The sequence below is a fragment of the Scomber japonicus genome, chromosome 2 (assembly GCF_027409825.1).
Source record: "Scomber japonicus isolate fScoJap1 chromosome 2, fScoJap1.pri, whole genome shotgun sequence".
Classification (NCBI taxonomy): Eukaryota; Metazoa; Chordata; class Actinopteri; order Scombriformes; family Scombridae; genus Scomber; species Scomber japonicus.
In genome coordinates, this window is record NC_070579.1 from 13750254 (window position 1) to 13767840 (window position 17587).

General features: G+C 38.2%; 1 protein-coding gene across 3 annotated transcripts; it reads right to left on the bottom strand.

Annotated features, from left to right (window-relative positions):
* Nucleotides 1-1697: 1697 nt before the first annotated feature.
* arfip1 (ADP-ribosylation factor interacting protein 1 (arfaptin 1)) lies at nucleotides 1698-17528 on the bottom strand. Of its 3 annotated transcripts, XM_053339709.1 has the most exons (10): nucleotides 17297-17528; nucleotides 14837-15225; nucleotides 10920-11021; nucleotides 9369-9477; nucleotides 8720-8821; nucleotides 7575-7687; nucleotides 7062-7283; nucleotides 5392-5549; nucleotides 4756-4930; nucleotides 1698-4665 (listed from the first exon to the last, which is right to left on the bottom strand). In XM_053339709.1, the coding sequence occupies exons 2-10, from the start codon at nucleotides 15221-15223 to the stop codon at nucleotides 4510-4512; spliced, it is 1524 nt and encodes a 507-aa protein (XP_053195684.1). In that variant the 5' UTR covers nucleotides 15224-15225; nucleotides 17297-17528; the 3' UTR covers nucleotides 1698-4509. The 3 variants fall into 3 exon arrangements, with proteins under 3 accessions (XP_053195684.1, XP_053195700.1, XP_053195693.1); XM_053339725.1 differs by lacking the exon at nucleotides 14837-15225; XM_053339718.1 differs by lacking the exon at nucleotides 8720-8821.
* Nucleotides 17529-17587: the final 59 nt, after the last annotated feature.

Genomic DNA, 17587 nt, shown 5'->3' on the forward strand with positions numbered 1-17587 from the left:
GCGTCCTGCCTGACTTACCGGAGGGATGAGAGGACTCGTCGGGACACGTAATCCGCTCCGACACGGTTGGAGTTAGTAGGAGATACTTTTCAGAGGAGAAAATCTGTGTGGTGTGTGTCTGGTTATGAGCCGCACAGGTGAGCCGCAGCAGCAACAGTGCAGAGCAGAGACACACAGCTGCAGCGGTGGCAGCAGACGGCGGTGTTGTGAGCTTCCTCGTACGTGATTGGGCCAGGTGGAGCAGGCGCGTTCACGGTTCCTCCTGCGCGCTCCCTCCGCGCAGCTTGTGACCACTGGTGCAACCACCAGTGATGAGGTGGCTCAGTCAGGTGGATTAATGTAACCATTTAATCGGGTTTAAACAGGTACTATGATGCTTTTTAAAATATTACAACTTGAGTCAATAAAACAATAAAATACTTTCTTCGTTAAAGGACAGGTTCACTATTTTTCAAGTTTGTCTTAAAACAATAGCTAGGTGCCCACATGAATACTGAAAGAGGTTTTCCACACTGTAATCATTCCTCTTGTTCATACTGGCTACTAAAAGATCCCCTTCAAATGTGCTTTCATAGTAAGTGATGGGGGCCAAAATCCACATGTGTGAAAGTGCATTATGAAGGGATCTTCTAATGGTCAGCAAGAACAATGACTTTTTCTTGTCTCCTTTTTTTGCACCTCAGGGTCAGACAGAACTGGTTCTGTTTTAGTTCAATAAATTATGATCCAGATAACAACTGAGATCAATATTACATGCATTAATTCTCTTAAATCTTTGTGTTTACGTGTTAAAATACTGAACTGAACTAGATTAAAAGGGCTAAAGACAGTAAGCTTTTTATTGCACTAACTTGTACATTTAGGTGTAACAAATAAGCTTTAAAATCTATTTTCCTTACATCCAATTCATAGTAAAATTCTGTTATGAAAATGTTTATACACTTCTACAATTTTTGCACAAACTGCTGAGTTACACAATTATTCTTCAGTATTATTCTTCACTATTTTGTGAACATGCATTCTCTTCATTTTGTAAATGCCTTAGTGTCTTTGTGTCAGTTTTTAGTTAATTAAAATAATTTCATGCATATAATAAGCTTTGATAAGCATGTGTATTACTGTATGCAAGCTTGCCATGTCAAAACCAAATTCTTCTTCACTCCTTCCCAATGAAAGATATAAACCCACTGCTATACGTACATGTATTTAATGTTCTCTTCCTTCAGTGCTGTGTTTGTAAGCACCACGTTTACCTCACAATGTACATACAGATAAAAGGCATCGCTGAGGCTGTGATTAACATCCTGAAGGCTTTTCTTAAGCTTAACCGGATCCAGTAAAATGTATACCTGTGGGTATACATCTAAAAGCACCTGGAGTAAAGAAAAAAGTCCCGTAGTCAACTATAGCAATTTGAATCCATATGTAAACAAAATGGGAGACTATGAAATAAACCACAGCAGACTATCTTGAAAGGAACTAGACAATAAAATCAGAGCAGGTTCACTTAAAATCACTATATATCATTTTGAACTCCCACAAGGTATAAGTTATAAGGTTAGACAGTATCATAACAGCCAAATGAGCTGTATGGGTTTTACTGAGCTTCATATTTCTTTGTTGGCCCCTGGTGGTGACTTTTTATATAAGCTTCAACCATGAATCCTGACAAAGAAAAAAAAAATCTCTGGAGACACTTAAAGAAAAGAAACGTTTATTTTTCCCAAAGAAGTTACACAACATTCGTAATCCTTTTCAATTCAACATTTTGTTAATGTTTCATTATTACAAAAGGTATAGATGCACTAGTACATGTTGGTACTAGCATATGATTCTTTAGGTCTTCAGGAAAAACAAAGCCAAACGGCAGCATTGGTCATAAACTACAGGGTAAAATAGAGAAAATTACAAATATATATCCATCTATTTCAAGAAAACAATAGATTGTTGTACAAGATTCACACTCTCACACTGCTATAAGCCATAGGAAAAGTACAGATTAACAAACTGAGGGCATGACAGCTGGTTCTAAAAACTAGTATCCAGTATGTCCTCTTTGAAAAATATACTTTTATATAGCTCAATTAAAGAAACTGTTAGCAGCTCAGGCAGAGGATGCTGGTCTTTCAAATTTACAAAAAGAAAAAAAAAAAAGTCAAGTTAATCGCATTTTGGTTTTACACCTTACATATCATACAGTTCTTACAAGTTTTTTGTAATTAGTTTCAAATGCATAATTGTGCTTATGTGCAATTATGGATAAATATCTTTGAGAACAGCACGTCTTCAAACAGACTCTGAAATTACTCGAGATTTCATTTGTGGTGTTGTGTGGAGTGTTTTTACATCGTACAGACTGTAACTGTACTTCTTCTCTGAGTGTGTGTGAGTGTGTGTTTGGTCCGTTCTCTTCATTCAAGAGTTTGATCCCAAAAAGAAAGTGGTAGTGAGAGCGCCTGTTTTCTATAAAAAGCCAGGTAGCACTGAGGGGAAGATAATAATTAATTTAATAAATCAAGGCACATATAGTTAAATAAGGCTGGTCCTTCATTTTCTCGGGAATTCAAGAGAATCAACGCTTTGGCCTGTTCAGTCATGTGCCATGAATGTAGACTAAGGTAGAAAAAATTGAGGCTAATATTGATTAAAAGTAGCATCATGTCAACATAATCACATCTCAGCCTGTGGAATTTGTTGTGAACAGCAATCAATATGATTTTTAGACATCTATTGAACTGAATAGTTGTGACATTTTGGGATATATTATTACATTTCTTGCCCTGAGTTTGATGAGAAAACTGATACCACTCTGACATCTGATTGTTCAATTTGAAGCTGAAGCCAGAAGCTAATTAGCTTAGCATGAAGACTGAAATCAAGGGGAAATGGCTCGTCCACCTCTGTCCAAAAGCACATACATCTCCTTTAAAACCACACACAAATATTGTTATTTTTACACTTTGGTTGCTGTACAGATTAAATAAACAAAATATGAAGTTAATAAATGAGTTTTACAGGTGCTAGTGTGTTGATTTTGTTAGCTTTGGACAGAGGCAGGCTAACTGTTTCCTTCTGTTTGCGGTCTTTATACTGAGATGAATAGAACGACAGACATGAGAGTGGTATCGACCTTCTCATCTACGTCTCAGCAAAAGAAAAAAGAAAAAAAAAGTCAATTCAATATGACTTCTCAAATAAGAGGTTGCTGGTAAAAGCAAGCAATTTGCATTTCCACAATCAAAAAAATCAATGTACAGTTTCCCCTATATTCATTCTTAGTGCCACTGCTAAAATTTCACATGATCATTAATATCAATGAGCTACTAATGATTTTCACTCACACACTGTGCAAGCACGATAACACTGTTATATACAACATACGTTATCGTTGAATAGTTTTGAGTCATCAACAAGTGCTCCAAATCCTCCCTCTCCTCATTCTTCAAAGGACATCTACGTGAAAGGAGTAGCATAGCTCCTTTAGGGCAGTGCGTAATATGTGTGCGTAGCGAGCGTGTTGTTGAGTGAGTAGCTTGAAAAGTGATGATGAATGTGGGCGGAGCAGAGGAAAATATTAGCAGTAAGTAAATGTACAGTACAGGTTGCAGTGTCTGTTAATACATGCTGCAGCTTCTCAAGACCCATAAAAGTCTCGACTCTTGTTTCCCCAACTGCTGGAGAAGTGAAGGGGGTTATAGCAACCAAAGTTAACGATAATGGATTAGCCTGACCTGATGAGGCTCACTTAATGTGGACTGACCTTTAAGGTGGACCAGCTATTCTCATTTTAGTGTCAATCTCAGCTTCTCTTAAACAGAGAATGGAGAAATGTCTGACTACTGCGTCTCTCCCAAGTTTGTCTCAGCAAGCGCACCCCAATCCCACATGCTGCCCAGAGTAGTCAACCTAGGGAAACAACTGGCCCCTCTTATCACCACAGCTGTAAAAATCAAATCACGAAAGAATTATATTGAATGTTAGAAGTTGCCTTCTGTCGCTTTGTGATGAGAATTTCATAAAGCAAAATTCACCTCAATTTCAATCAGCTGATAACAGCAATGTAAACAAGGTGAAAAACTGGCAGTCGTTTTTGATCCCCCATAGTTTCTCCTTACAGAGCCAACATGTCTTCCGTGCTTGGATACAACATTCATATGCTGGAGTACAAAAAGGCCATATACAGTTTCCAAATGTGTTTACTGCAGCATCTGTTCAACTGACTTCTCGAACAGTATAAAAGTGCATCATTTCCTATGCTTTGAAACAACTGCAGAGATGAAAAGAATGATTAGTAGTAACAGCGAGAGTAAAAACAGATTGTGGGAGTTTTTTCTTCTTGGATTTCTTTAAAAGATTTACAGTTTTGAAAGTTTGAAAGGTAGTTAATAGTGGAGTTGGAGGGAGGAGGGAGGTTCCTGTAGGTTCCTGTAGTTTCAAGAATTTGACATTTCCTGTCAAAACTCTGACAAACTGAGCCACTAAAGGTGTGAAAAGGAAAGAAAGGAGTGATTAGTGCTCTTCCAGCCAGGATGGACTGTTCCCACCCGGCATTTTCAACTTGATGTGGAACTGCTTGAGTGTCTCTTCCAGCTGCTGTTGGTTTCCAGCGTAGTACGCAGCGATGGCGTTGTGGAACAGGATGAGCTGGTTGTGCAATACCTTCACCTGTTTGGGAGCAAAGAAAGAGAGATGATGAGAAGCTAATACAGTATATGTCTGCGCTGGTATTTACAGCTGACGTAGCTTCTAACCAACCTTGTTCTCTTCCAGGAACTTCAGCTTGACAGAGACGTCATTTCGCAGCCTCTCGAACTTCTCGCGGTGGAGCTGGAACTGCTGCTGTGACTGCTCGATCTTGGGCATGGTGACGGCATCACGTGGGCCCAGATTCAACTCCTCTAAATCTGTGCGGTACGCATCATACTCAATCCTACGAGTGTGTTATTATTGAAAAAAAAAGCATTAGAAACAGAAATGAGTGTGCAGGCAATATGATGTGTAACACATAGCAGAGGAGTGTCGCTATACATTCAGCACAACACTACAAAGCTACTAGATTTCAGTGTTTGATGAGAGAGACTCTGAACTCCAAATCCATGTTAAACGAACCACCAATGGATGACATTAGTGCTGAAATAATTAGTCAATTATTCATGTTAATTATTCTTTGAAGATTCATGTATCTTATTGTAAATTGAACATGTTTGACATTTAGACAATGTTTTGATTCTTGTTTGTTTGAAAGGAAATTATAAGAGTTTTTGCAGAGGGTTTGATGTGACAAAGTTCCAGCCAGGGTAGAAATGTTTTCTCTAAATGGTTAAAAATAAAAGTGTGGATTGAAGATTCGGGTGTTGGTGCAAGCAAAGCAAACATCTTTGTACACATTACCTGGCGATTTCATACTGTTTTATATTAAGCATGGTGTCTTCGATTGTTTGGTCCACAAGTGTGTTCACACTGGAGATGAAGAAGTTGATGGCACCCAGCAGAGTCTCTCCATTTTTGGACAGCAGCTTTTGAGTGTCAGCGTTGTAACCAAACTCCTCCTGAAGGGACAGTATAAAGGAGTAACTATGGTTATTAAGACCTTATAAGTAAAAACAATGCACTTCATCTTAAAAAGAGGCACAGAAATGGACATGGAGAGTGACAACAGTGTCTTCTGTCAAGTCTGAGAAAATAACCCTGATGATGTTATAGTCATTTCATCAGGGGCTATCTTGGCTTTGGACAGTAATTACATAAAAACATGTAAGTGCAAGGCTATTAGAAAGCAGCATCACTTACTCCAAGCAACAAGATTTATTCAGGGCAATGTTTTATCAGAATAATCAAATATAATATCCCCAGATCTAGAATTTGCCCTAATTTTGTCCCCAGCACTCGCTATGATGCCTCTGAAACTTTGATAGATTTTTTTTTTTCAAAGTCTAAGATGAAGTTTTTTTTCATGTAATAATATTTCTAATGAAAGCTCAATAAATGCACCTTACAAGCATACTGCATGTAGTGTTATTAATGTTAATTCCTGTAGTTCTCTGCCCAACTCAGACTGAGCATGTTAGATCTCCGAGAAGAGGAGCTGATTTAAATAATCTCCAAATTCTTTTTCATATTTTCATTTTACAATTAGAGGTCTGAATCAAGAATATGAAATTCATATTTTTTTCTGTAAAGTTGAAAAAGTATAGCTTATTGATGGCTTAATATTTCTGGATCCTGACACACATGAAAATTATCAAATTTGTAAATATAATGTCAGTTTCCTTTATGTTATTTGATCTAATTCATATTTCATGGCAGTGTTAAACCTCCCCTTCTGTAATTTTTCAAAGTATTGTTTTTGAGGTATGTTTGTTGTATTTCTGCTCTTTTTGATGTGCTTTACTGAATTATGAATTGCTTCCAGATGTTTATCACTCTGAGCGGGTTCGATGGTTAACCACACTTCATATCATCATAGAACTTATCAGCATATTGGTGTGTATGGATGTATAAATATGGGTGTTTTTTTCCATTTTTTAAAAACATTCTTGTTGTCCTGATGAAATGTTGTGGCTTGGAGTTAAGTGTGGACGCATTACCTGTTTTCATAGATGACAAATTGTTTGATGGAAAGTAAACTGGGGCTCAGGCAGAGAGAGTCTATCAAAAGATGCTAGTTACATAATAGGAAATGTAGGATCCAGTTTTTTTTTTTAGCACAATCAGGACGAAAAGAAATCATTAATTTCAATTGATTTCTTGAAATTTGTCTCTTGTGAGTTCCTCGAAGTGCAATACTAAATCAGCAGACCAGGTGAGGCATAATAAAGAATCAGGTAGAACATGTTGACACAGCACAGCATTCACTAAAAAACATTCTTCTCTGAGATATAAAATGCTAAACAGTAATCTATTCTAGAGGATAAGATAGTGTATGCAAACATGGAACTTCCCAGCAGGTGGCTCACAAGTCAATTCATATCATACATTATTTTATGATCTCTGCTGGGACATTAAATAAAGATAAAACCTAATCTGATTGATTTCAGTGTATCTAAATAAAAACAACTCACGTGGAGCTCTGGTGACTTGAGGCTGAGGTCGGCGAAGGCGTCGCCCAGCTGCCTCTGCGTCTGCATCATCTGGGACAGCTGAGTGGACAGCGTCTGAGCCAGCTTGACCACATTCTGGTACTTCCTCTTGTTGTCACGGAGGACTTCGATTTGGGCTTCCAGCTCCAGGTCCACAGTCCTCGAGCCCCGACCCAGCTTCTCGGACAGGATCTGCCTGGTGCACTGCAGAGAACAGCTAGCTTAATAACAGCACACGCTGATAAGATTTAAAAGTGCAAACTGAGTCTGACTGTCGTGTAAGAGGAACAAGCGGAGAGAGAGAGAGAGAGAGAGACAGAGTGGAGCCAAAATAAAAAGTTTACAAAGTTTATTGTGGTTGTCAGTTTGGGATATAGTTCTCTTTTCTTCCAACATCCTAATTAACTGTGAAGAAAGTAACGTGTTGGACTAAGGCTCAGAGAAGTAGCAGAGTAGAGGGAGACATAACAATAAACCAAGGACAGAGAGGATTACTTTATACGCGTTGATGCTCCACTTTCTCACTAGGTCCAGTTTTTCCATGGCTGGGTTCTTTAAGTCATCTGCTAGGACCACTGCTCCACTCTTTGGTTGTTCATTCATAGCGCCTAGACAATTAAAAGTCATTCACTTAGTGAGTGATTGAGTTATGGGATTTGCAGTCTATAGAGCTACGGTGAAAATTAGGAAGGTACAATTCAAGTGTAATAATTAATCAAACAGTGTAATGACATTGTTAACATTGAAGCTTCAATATAGACCAAATACTTAATTGAAGGCATTAGAGGAAGGATGCTGATGACAGCTATGATTATTCAAATCACAATTAACATTAAAATACAATTAGTCATGATATATCACTTTTAAAATGCTAACAGAAACAGTCAAAGGGATGAGAAGTGTGTCATTGTGTTTTGGGCATAGAGGGGAAATGCTGAAACATATGAAGCCCCAAAATATGTAGTTGAAGGTTACCAGACAAGTGAAGAAAATAGCTGAATACACCAAGAAATAATAATACTGTTAGTGAAATATTAGATATAAGCTAGCTAACTACAGCTCTATATTATATATATAACAATATTATTATTGAATTAACAATATTATTTATTGATGTTTTAAGTTTTATATCTTTGACTTGTCTGATAAACTTTTTTCCTATATTTTTTCACTTTCGGGACTCCATAAAGAGAGACTATGGGTACCAACTTTTGCAAGGACAAAGGTTGCAAGCAGGAAAAAAACCCTTTTGAGATTAAATGTGAAAGCAGTTTTCTTTCCAAGCAAAATGCTTTAGGCGTCAAGAGAGTTGCATGAGATCTAGAAATCTTGAGATCTAGATCTTAGGAAAATTACCCTAAGGAGGAAATGCTCATTGTTAACCATTGCGAAGCAGACCACTACTTCAATAAGCCCAAGACTTGTGCAAAGGTAAAGGAGTGGAGAGCCGACAAACAGTTCTGCGAGTTGAGAGAGGAGAGAAGAAGAAAAGGTTTGATTCTGAATGGAGCAGAGCCTGTGGGAACGAGGAGAGGGTAAGAAAACTGATTAAAATGAAGAAAAAAGGTACTGTGGTTAATTTGGAGCGTAAATGGTGACGATTCAGTATCATCTTGTCCATACTCCATCACAGCTGGTACCTTTCTCAGCCTGACTATCGCTGGCAGAGCGCGCCAGGCGGCTAGCAACAGCTGAGCTGGGAGCTACAGGTGTCACAGGAGATGTGGGTAGGCTTGCTGACCCTGGGAGATATTCAGAGTTATGATTCATTAGTATGTCACTGTCCGACCTACAGGAGTGCAAAGGGGAATTTCTTATTGATGCTGATTTCCTGTGTGTGTGTTTTTTTTGATAAATAGGGTGTCTCTTCCCATGAATGTGTTACTGAACAAAAACCTACCTCAACCAATGTAAATAATAATGGAAAACAACCATGGCAACATTGGCTCGTCTCTCCGTGGGGAGATTATTATTTGCATTTGTAATAAGGGCATGATGATGAAAAGGAAAGGAGGGTTGCTGCATGGACATCAGAGAGAACTAATTAAATTCAATTAGATGTCCACCTTTACAAATTCAAATGTCTCCCTTTCAATTTTTTTTTTACATAGATTAAAAACCAAAAGTGGACCTCTGGAATATATGGAGAGAAAAATGGGTTTGTAAACACAACAGCATGTAAAACAATCACAACAATTTCAACAGTTCTAATTAAGCTGCTGAATCACTGAACTCACAAACATTAAAGAAAGAGAACAATGGTAGAAAGAGGGGAGAGGAGTGTTTTACCTTTGTATGGTCCTGATTCAATGATGCCCTCTGTTGTCGAGGCAAAGTTACTGGAGGTTACACAAGACTCTGAGAGGTTTAAAGCTCCAGGTCCACCAGAGTAAGGGGACTACGGGAAAACAAAATCAAACAGTTATTATATGAACAGGTTTAATGATACCAAATAGACAGGCAGAACGGTGGGTAAACCACTAACCCTTTCTCTATGTATGTTGGAGGTTTGAGGTTCATCAACAGGCACCCACAACTCTATATCTAACCAGTTTACTTGGTGACAGTGATCCACCCACAAAAAAATGAACATAAATATAGAAATAGGTTTTTTGTTTTTGTTTGTTTAGATAATTGGGCATCTGGAGGGCAGTGATGATGTATATTGTTGAGGACCTTTGGGACAGTTTTGGGTAGTTTTTGGCTGCAGACTGTACCAAAACATGTATTCAATCATACTTTATTGACTATATTACTGACTCTTATTGTAAGTTGACTGTCTGATTACATGTGAAGCCCCCACTTGGAAAATGAAATAAAAAATTGATAAAGAAAAAAAAAAAGAAAAAAAAAAAAAAAGAAATATGAGTTTGACCAACTTTTAACCTTTCTCAAAACCTAATTTACCTAAGCTAACCCCCCTCCCTCCCAGTGACTGTTCAGGTCAACCCGTCCTCCAGTGGCTTCACAATAAGTCATAATCATATCTCTCAAATGACATGTAAAGCTGCATGATATGCTTATTTAAATATTATTAATATATATATATATATAACATACTATGTCTCTTCACACACCCGCTTTCTGCTGTGTGTTTAGAAATGATACAGCAGAGAGGAAGAGCACAGATCACCAGGATACCAAGAAGAGAAGACATAACTGAATTTAAATTACTGAGTCATACATCTGAAGTGGGCTGTGCTGTCGTATTGTTATGAATCGTTGATTGAGGAGGATGGGTGATTATATAGAGGCAAACCTTTTATAAGATTGAAATCAGTGTAATGTTCAACATAAAGTTCATCGATTGTGAACTTATAACAAAATCAGTCCTTGTCTGATCCAATTTTATTAAGATTAAACCTTTTAAAGCTGCATGCGGGCGTGTTGCTGCCACGTCCTTCCTGCCGCAGACAGACAGTGTGACTGTGAGCTACAAGGAGAAATTATCAGACCATCTGGAAGCTCTGCCAACTCACAGCCAGACGGATGGGAAAGCGAGGGCACCCTAAGGTCTCCATCGAATGACTTCATTGCAGAAGGATCCTGTCTGAGTACGTCACTGCTACAGAGAATTAAGCCTATTTTTTCGTATATATTTCTAAATTTTGCACACTTGTCAGTCGGGAGAGTTTTTAATGAAATATATTCTGCTTGATCTATGAGTGAAATGCATAAACAGATGGGTCGTATTGTTTCGTAAAGACTCCCATCTATCAACTGAAGGACCTTGAGGACCTATTCAAGGTTTTGATTTAGAAGTCTGTAATTGTGCACCGTCTCAGACAATTATACAGTTTTGAGAGACATTTTTATCGCTCTCTCTAAACAAGTCCTTACTCTCTGGAAGACCGTCTCTGGGCTCTCATCCAGTTCTCCGTTGCTAGTGACTGGGATCTCAGCGGCTGAGCTTCTCTGGGACTCCTCAGCCATTGTGCTTTCCTGTAATGAGGAAGGTGAATGAAGCAGGTTATTGCCTAAAGCTTTTTCTTTGCCAACTTCATAAAAACAAAAAGAGGACTCAGGATGTAGTTGAAGAACACAGTAGTTGTTGGCTGCCATCTTGTGGACACCGCTACGTGTGAAAATGATTGGCCTGCGGCAGAATTCAATACTGATAATGATTCAGTGGAGTCAAAGTGATGATATGAATGCTACTGAAATATAGAGTACACTGGTTATAGAACAATTTGAACATTTCACATGATCCAATGGACAACATCTGAATACCCGAAACATGATGTAATATGTACTATAGAGCTATAGAAGATAGACAGAAAATGTTATTGATAATCGATTAATCATTTTTTAAAGAAGAAAATAATTAATTCTGGTCCTGCTTCTCATGTGTGAATTTTTTTGTGGTTTCTTTAGTCCTCTGTGACAGTATACTAAATATTTATATGTTCTGGACAGTCAAGACATTTGAGGTTAGCCACATTTTCCACTATTTTCTGACACTTTATAAACCAAACAACTAATTGACTAATGGTGAAAATCATTGACTGATTCATTGATAATGAAAATAATTGGTATTTGCAGCACTAATGCACTGTATAGCTTCTAAAAAGTACACATTACACACACCAAAACACTCATTTCACCCAATTCAAGCAAATGTATCTTAATACTCATCAATCTGATCTCTTTGTATGATTAATTTCGCTAATGATTTATACACGACATGATGGAGAGCTTCATGAGCTAGTGAGCAAGTCAGTTATATTGCAGCATTACAGATGATTTGCCAGGATATTACCAGGGTTCTTGTGCAACAACTCACATAAATGTTCAACACTCCCCTATTTTGCAAAACTAATTCTATATAATGACTAAACACCCATCATCAAGGTTTTAGTGATTAAGGCTTCCACCAATCCTATCAAGCTATGCAAAAAATGGGACCAGTCATCTCTATAATCTTTTGTTCCCTAAAGGCGGTGCTTTACAGTCAATATTTACTGTCTCATAACCCTAGCCGCATTCATGTCAGTGTATCCTAAGAAATACAGGACTGTGTTTTATACTGACGTTCATCATTTCAGACCAAATAAAACCATGTGTCACATTTTACAACTAGTCATTTTGGTCTAATTCAGAATGTCTTGTGATGCAGGAACATGCATGAAACAACATTTTCCTTAACCTTAAACATAATTAACATGATAAATCACATGCTAAGACATGTTATATAATCTTTATGAACACGCACACACACAAATCACTGCTCCTCTTAAATGTGCCTGTGGGTTAAAAATGACAGCAACACATTGGCTTGCTTAGCTGCAAATTTACTGTTGGCTCATAGCAAGCTGCAGGGCGGAGACGACAGCTTGTGGCAACATCAGTACTTTTTAGGCTGTAATAAAGTGACTGGTCCTAGTTGAAGGCTTAACATACATTTGTGCTAGTTTTAGTGTGATTTATGGACTTAGCCAACTACTACAAAGCTCTGCAAAGGAGCTCTGTGAGGCCTGATCATGTGAAGCTGATAAATATCGATTAGATATACACCTGATAAACAGAAGCGGCATTTAAACAATAAATACATCTGAGTTTGCATCTTTGAACAACATCCTTCAACTGTGGACCTTGACTGGTGTCTAAATAATGCAAATGGTTACCAGATCACCGGTAACAGGATCTGGGTCAGGTCTAAGTATCTGGTTTTAGTACAAAGTGAATTAAAGAGATGAAATGTTAGTACACTTAAAACCTTACAAACATAAGAAAACACAAACACACACAAAACAAAACCTGTATTTGTGGACTGCAGCTTATCCCAATAATGATCAGCAGTACAAAGCCCTTATGAAGATTTAGTGACCCCAAATATATGGATAGTAAAGATGAAAAGAATGAGATATAATAACATAAACTTAATAATAGCTTCTACAAAACTAGTGTTAACTACAGTCTTAAGATACTAAAAAGTGTTTTTTTAAAAAAAAAAAAAAAAAACTGACGGTGTGTTTATAAAGGAGTATAAAGAAGTTAAAACGTGTCCTCAGTGAGGAAGGCTGGATGCAAAGATGCTGTCTTGTTCTCCGGGACTCAAAACATCTTCCTTTAAAGCAAGAACCCCTAACTAAAGACTTGATATGCTCACCCAGAATATAACATATTTAATAAAGACTAAAGTGAAGCACTTTGAGGGTTGTGTCACTCGTGACGGACACATAAATACTTAAAAGCCATATGATGCCTGCCTGCCTGCATGCATGCAGACAGACAGGCATGCAGGCAGCAGAGATATGCACTGATAGGCTTCTCTAACCACCTACTGCAGATAAGAGAGACTCCTGCCTGATAAACCTCTCTGACACCAAGTTTAAACTGGCTGTCTGGCAAGGGCATGTCTCGATTACATGCATTAAAAAAAAAAGGTGTAAATGAAGAGTGATTGTAACAAAGTTTCATGACCAGCATCATTTTGTTTCTTGTTTTTTCCCCCCACCATTTAGCTGCAGTCATACCAGAACTATCCATGTATCCTGATATAATCTCCGTAATATCTTACAAAATGTACAGGGACTAATCTAACAATGGATCCAGGGACAATCAGGGGTCTGAGAGCCAAAATGATCCCACCCACCATCTGCAAACATCCTAAAAGGGAAAGACCACTAAAAGTCTCAGCCTGCTGAAGCAGAGAGAGTAATAAGGTGGCTGGGAATTAATTAGGCATGGTAAGGGGCAAGGTATGGCACACCATGCTTTGCCGTTGCCAACAGTTTAGTATCCAGGATACAAGCAAACATGATGTAGGAGGGATGGATAGCAACAATGAGCTAATTGTTAATTTAGCTGCGTCAGCCGAGGAGAAAAGAATTACGATCCTGTCTCTCAAACTACGGAAGAATGTGACTCAATCGTGTTGCACAATATCAAGTTCAAAAAAATTCTGGATGAGAATGGTGTTGCGTTCAAAGACACTTAATAAAGAAGGATTTTTTTATTTAAAATCCATGAGATCTGACACGTAACACTGGCAGTGAGCCAAAAGCAGAACGTGATTCAACAGCCACAACAGTCACACATTCCACAAGAAAACTGGGACTGCCTGATTATGTGCAGTCAGGAGTCCAAATCCGTCTTACCCAGCCATGTGACTGACAGCATGAATTCAAAAGCTCTGTTTTTAACAACTTACACACAAGGAGACACTGAGAGTAAACTGTATCATTTACACATCTCACTCACTCACTCACTCACTCACACACTCACACACTCACACACTCACACACTCACACACACACCTGAGCCAAAGAAGGCAAAAATGAGTGTAGAGAAGTGTACTTACTGACCTGGTGAATCATGAATAATACTAAAAAACATCATAATATACATCTAGTATACTGCATAATACCAAAGTTGAATCCATCTCAACAATCAGCTTGAGATGAGTCAGTATTCATACAAAGCAGAGACACTACAGAGACAAAGCCAACATACCAGTAATTAACAAGAAAGCCAGCAAAGTGCACCAAGAGCAACACTTAAAACAACTCTATTTCTAAAACTTCCAGCAAAGCAGAATGAAATCTGAAACACAACTACAAACAAAGGAAGAAACAAACCCAATGGATTGAAAGCTATAACTCAACAAAATCTGATCTTAAATTGATTATGTAATCATAGGAAAGAGACCGCCACCATAACCATCACAGCAAAAGACCAAAAACAGCAGCATGAGCAGGAGCTCAGTAAAGAAGCACTAGAAGAGGTTGATTGTCCAAAGTGAAGGTAAATGTCACCTTTGTTTCAGTGCCAGAATCTTCACTTTCCTCTGGTGTTTCAGCTGTTTCGACATGATGATTTGTCTCGTGTCCCCCATTGTCTACACTGTCAGATATTTGTGCGGGAGCATCACCGTCACCGCCCACTACCGCACTCTGGCTCTGAATGTCCTCATCTTCTTTCTGAACATCTTTGTCACTGTTTTCTGAACGTTCTTCGGCACTGTCAATATTAACATCGTACAGCGCCTCATCTGTGTCATCCTTACCCCTACTTGTGTCTACACTCTCCTGTTTTACACCCTCACTCAAACTCTCCTCTGCTCCGTCAGCCTCCTTATTATCCATCTGAGGGTCCTCGGCTGAGGTCTTCCCCGATTCAGCCTCAAGACTAACTTCAGACATACCTGAAAACAGACATATAGAAGGGTATGAATGGGTCCTATACCAAGCTGGCTGACTGCTCATATTGCACTACTACAGCACATGACTAACTCAGCCTCAGTCAAACATTACTTTTCCTCAATAAATAAACTCCTGATGATATTTGAAAATCTCACCTGGTTGTTTCAAACACTTGGGCTGGGCAATATGGGCAGAATCAAATATCACAATATTTTTGACCAAATACCTCGATATCAATACTTTGAAAATATTGTAGGGATGACTATCTGTGCTTTCACAAAATAGTAACGTAATGAGGTTTTTGATAAATAATCATCAGTAATGTGGACAAAGGCAGATAATAAAACAGTTAAGCTCAGATAATTACATTTTTACTGTAATGCAACCTTTAAACAGCAGGAGAAGACAACACTTATTCCATATCACAATATTACGATATTTCAAATCTAAGATGATATCTATAAAATATCACAATATCGATATAATATTGACTTATTGCCCAGCCCTATCAAAAATGTTTCTATGGTTTTGAAGACATTTTCCAGAACCCTGGGACTCTTCTAACCATTTGGATGAAGAGTATTTGCACTGCAGGACAAAATAATTCATAACCTGATTATGCTAATTTCTTACACTGCAAGAAAAATATGACAGTTACTGTGAATGAACATCTAAATCAATGAAAGTAAGACTGATATAAACATTTTTAAACAGACAGAGGTCAAAAACTTGAGAATTTTACTTTATGTTTATTACTGAGGTCATACTAAGTGGTGGTGGTGTACTGGGGTGAATTATATTGACTGGTGTTTCCCTAATATTGTGTCCACTCAATTAACATACATGAGAGTGGCAAAATATTAGGGACACTATTCAATATAATGCACCCTAGTACACCAAAATCGCCCACCATAAAGTAGACTTATCACCTTCCTGATAATGTTAACAAAAACTGAAAATGTATAAGCTTCATAAAAGTAGAATTTAGGGAAGAGCTGTGTTGGATTTAATTATACTGCACAGGTTTAACTAATAGAAGAAGCCAGTGTCTGTAACAGTAGTCACTGTAGCAGTCACATAAACAACACTGGACACAATCCTTACATTGTTATTACATGTTAACTACTGGAAAAGACAATATTAAGTTCTGCAGGAAGTTACTACCCAAGTCAGATTTGGTGCTTTATGACAAACCAGAATAAAATAACATAATAATAGCATAAGTTTGTAAGTCTGCTGGAAGTCACTTTGTGTCATGATATCTGGTCAAAAGCTAAATCTATTTAGCCCATCAGATTGTGTTATGGTTGCTATAGAGACAGGTCGTGCTAGTGTATGAACGAAGAATAATACAAATCACTACTGACATAAGAGATCCTGCTGGAGATATTTATGAAGTTGAGTTTCATTTTTTCATCTTGTACACGAACAGAATGAATCTCTAACATGTTTTTAAAAAAAGTTTTGAACAAATGAGGCCTGTAGAGGTCTGTAAAACATTACATTTAGGGTCAATGAGAAAAAAATCCAAGCGGTAGGGAAAGCAAAAAAAATACGTTTTTAAATAGCATTTTCTAGGTGTGACCTACAAAGGGTTATTACTTCCGTTATTTGATCACTGAACATTACATCTATTGCCACAAATGGACTCTTTCCTCTACAATTTAACATCAAACACCGGAACTGGCTGCAACATTTGGCAATGCGGCTTCACTACCTGTTGCATCAATCGGTCACGTGACTAAAAGTGACCAAAAATATACTTTTAGATGCAATGAATGATACGTTATATATGGTGAACGTGTTATATAACATGGCTAAACGTGCTGTGAATGCAATGTTAAGCCCTTTGTGCGTCGGCTTCAGTATATCTGCGTTAAACGTGAATGCATCAGGACTTGTTGACGTGTTGTTAGCTTTAAACCTAGCTTTGGCACTGCAGCGAGGAATAAACTTCACTTAAAAGCACGTCAGATAGTTTCACCTTTACCCCAAAAAATATGCCACTAAATGCATGCACTTCAACACCCCCAAAAGAGAAAAGCGATGATTAAAAAAACTAGTTAACATTACCTGTCTCCGGCCGTGGCTAACTATTTAGCTGTGAAGGGTTAGCCGCTGTGAGTGAGTGTTAAATGAAATCCTCGGTGTGTGGAGCCACGCCGGGGTTTTTACTTGAAAGCTTGTTAATGCACACGCTACACAGATGTAACAGAGTAACTATCAGGTTATCCTCAGCGTCCCTTGACTCTCAACAAGCACACACCAGGCTCGCTGTTTGAACCCCGGAAAGACTGCTCCAGTGTGCAGGGGCCTCTGCTGTCATTGAACACATCATCTGTTGAATGAGCTCTCCCCCTGCTG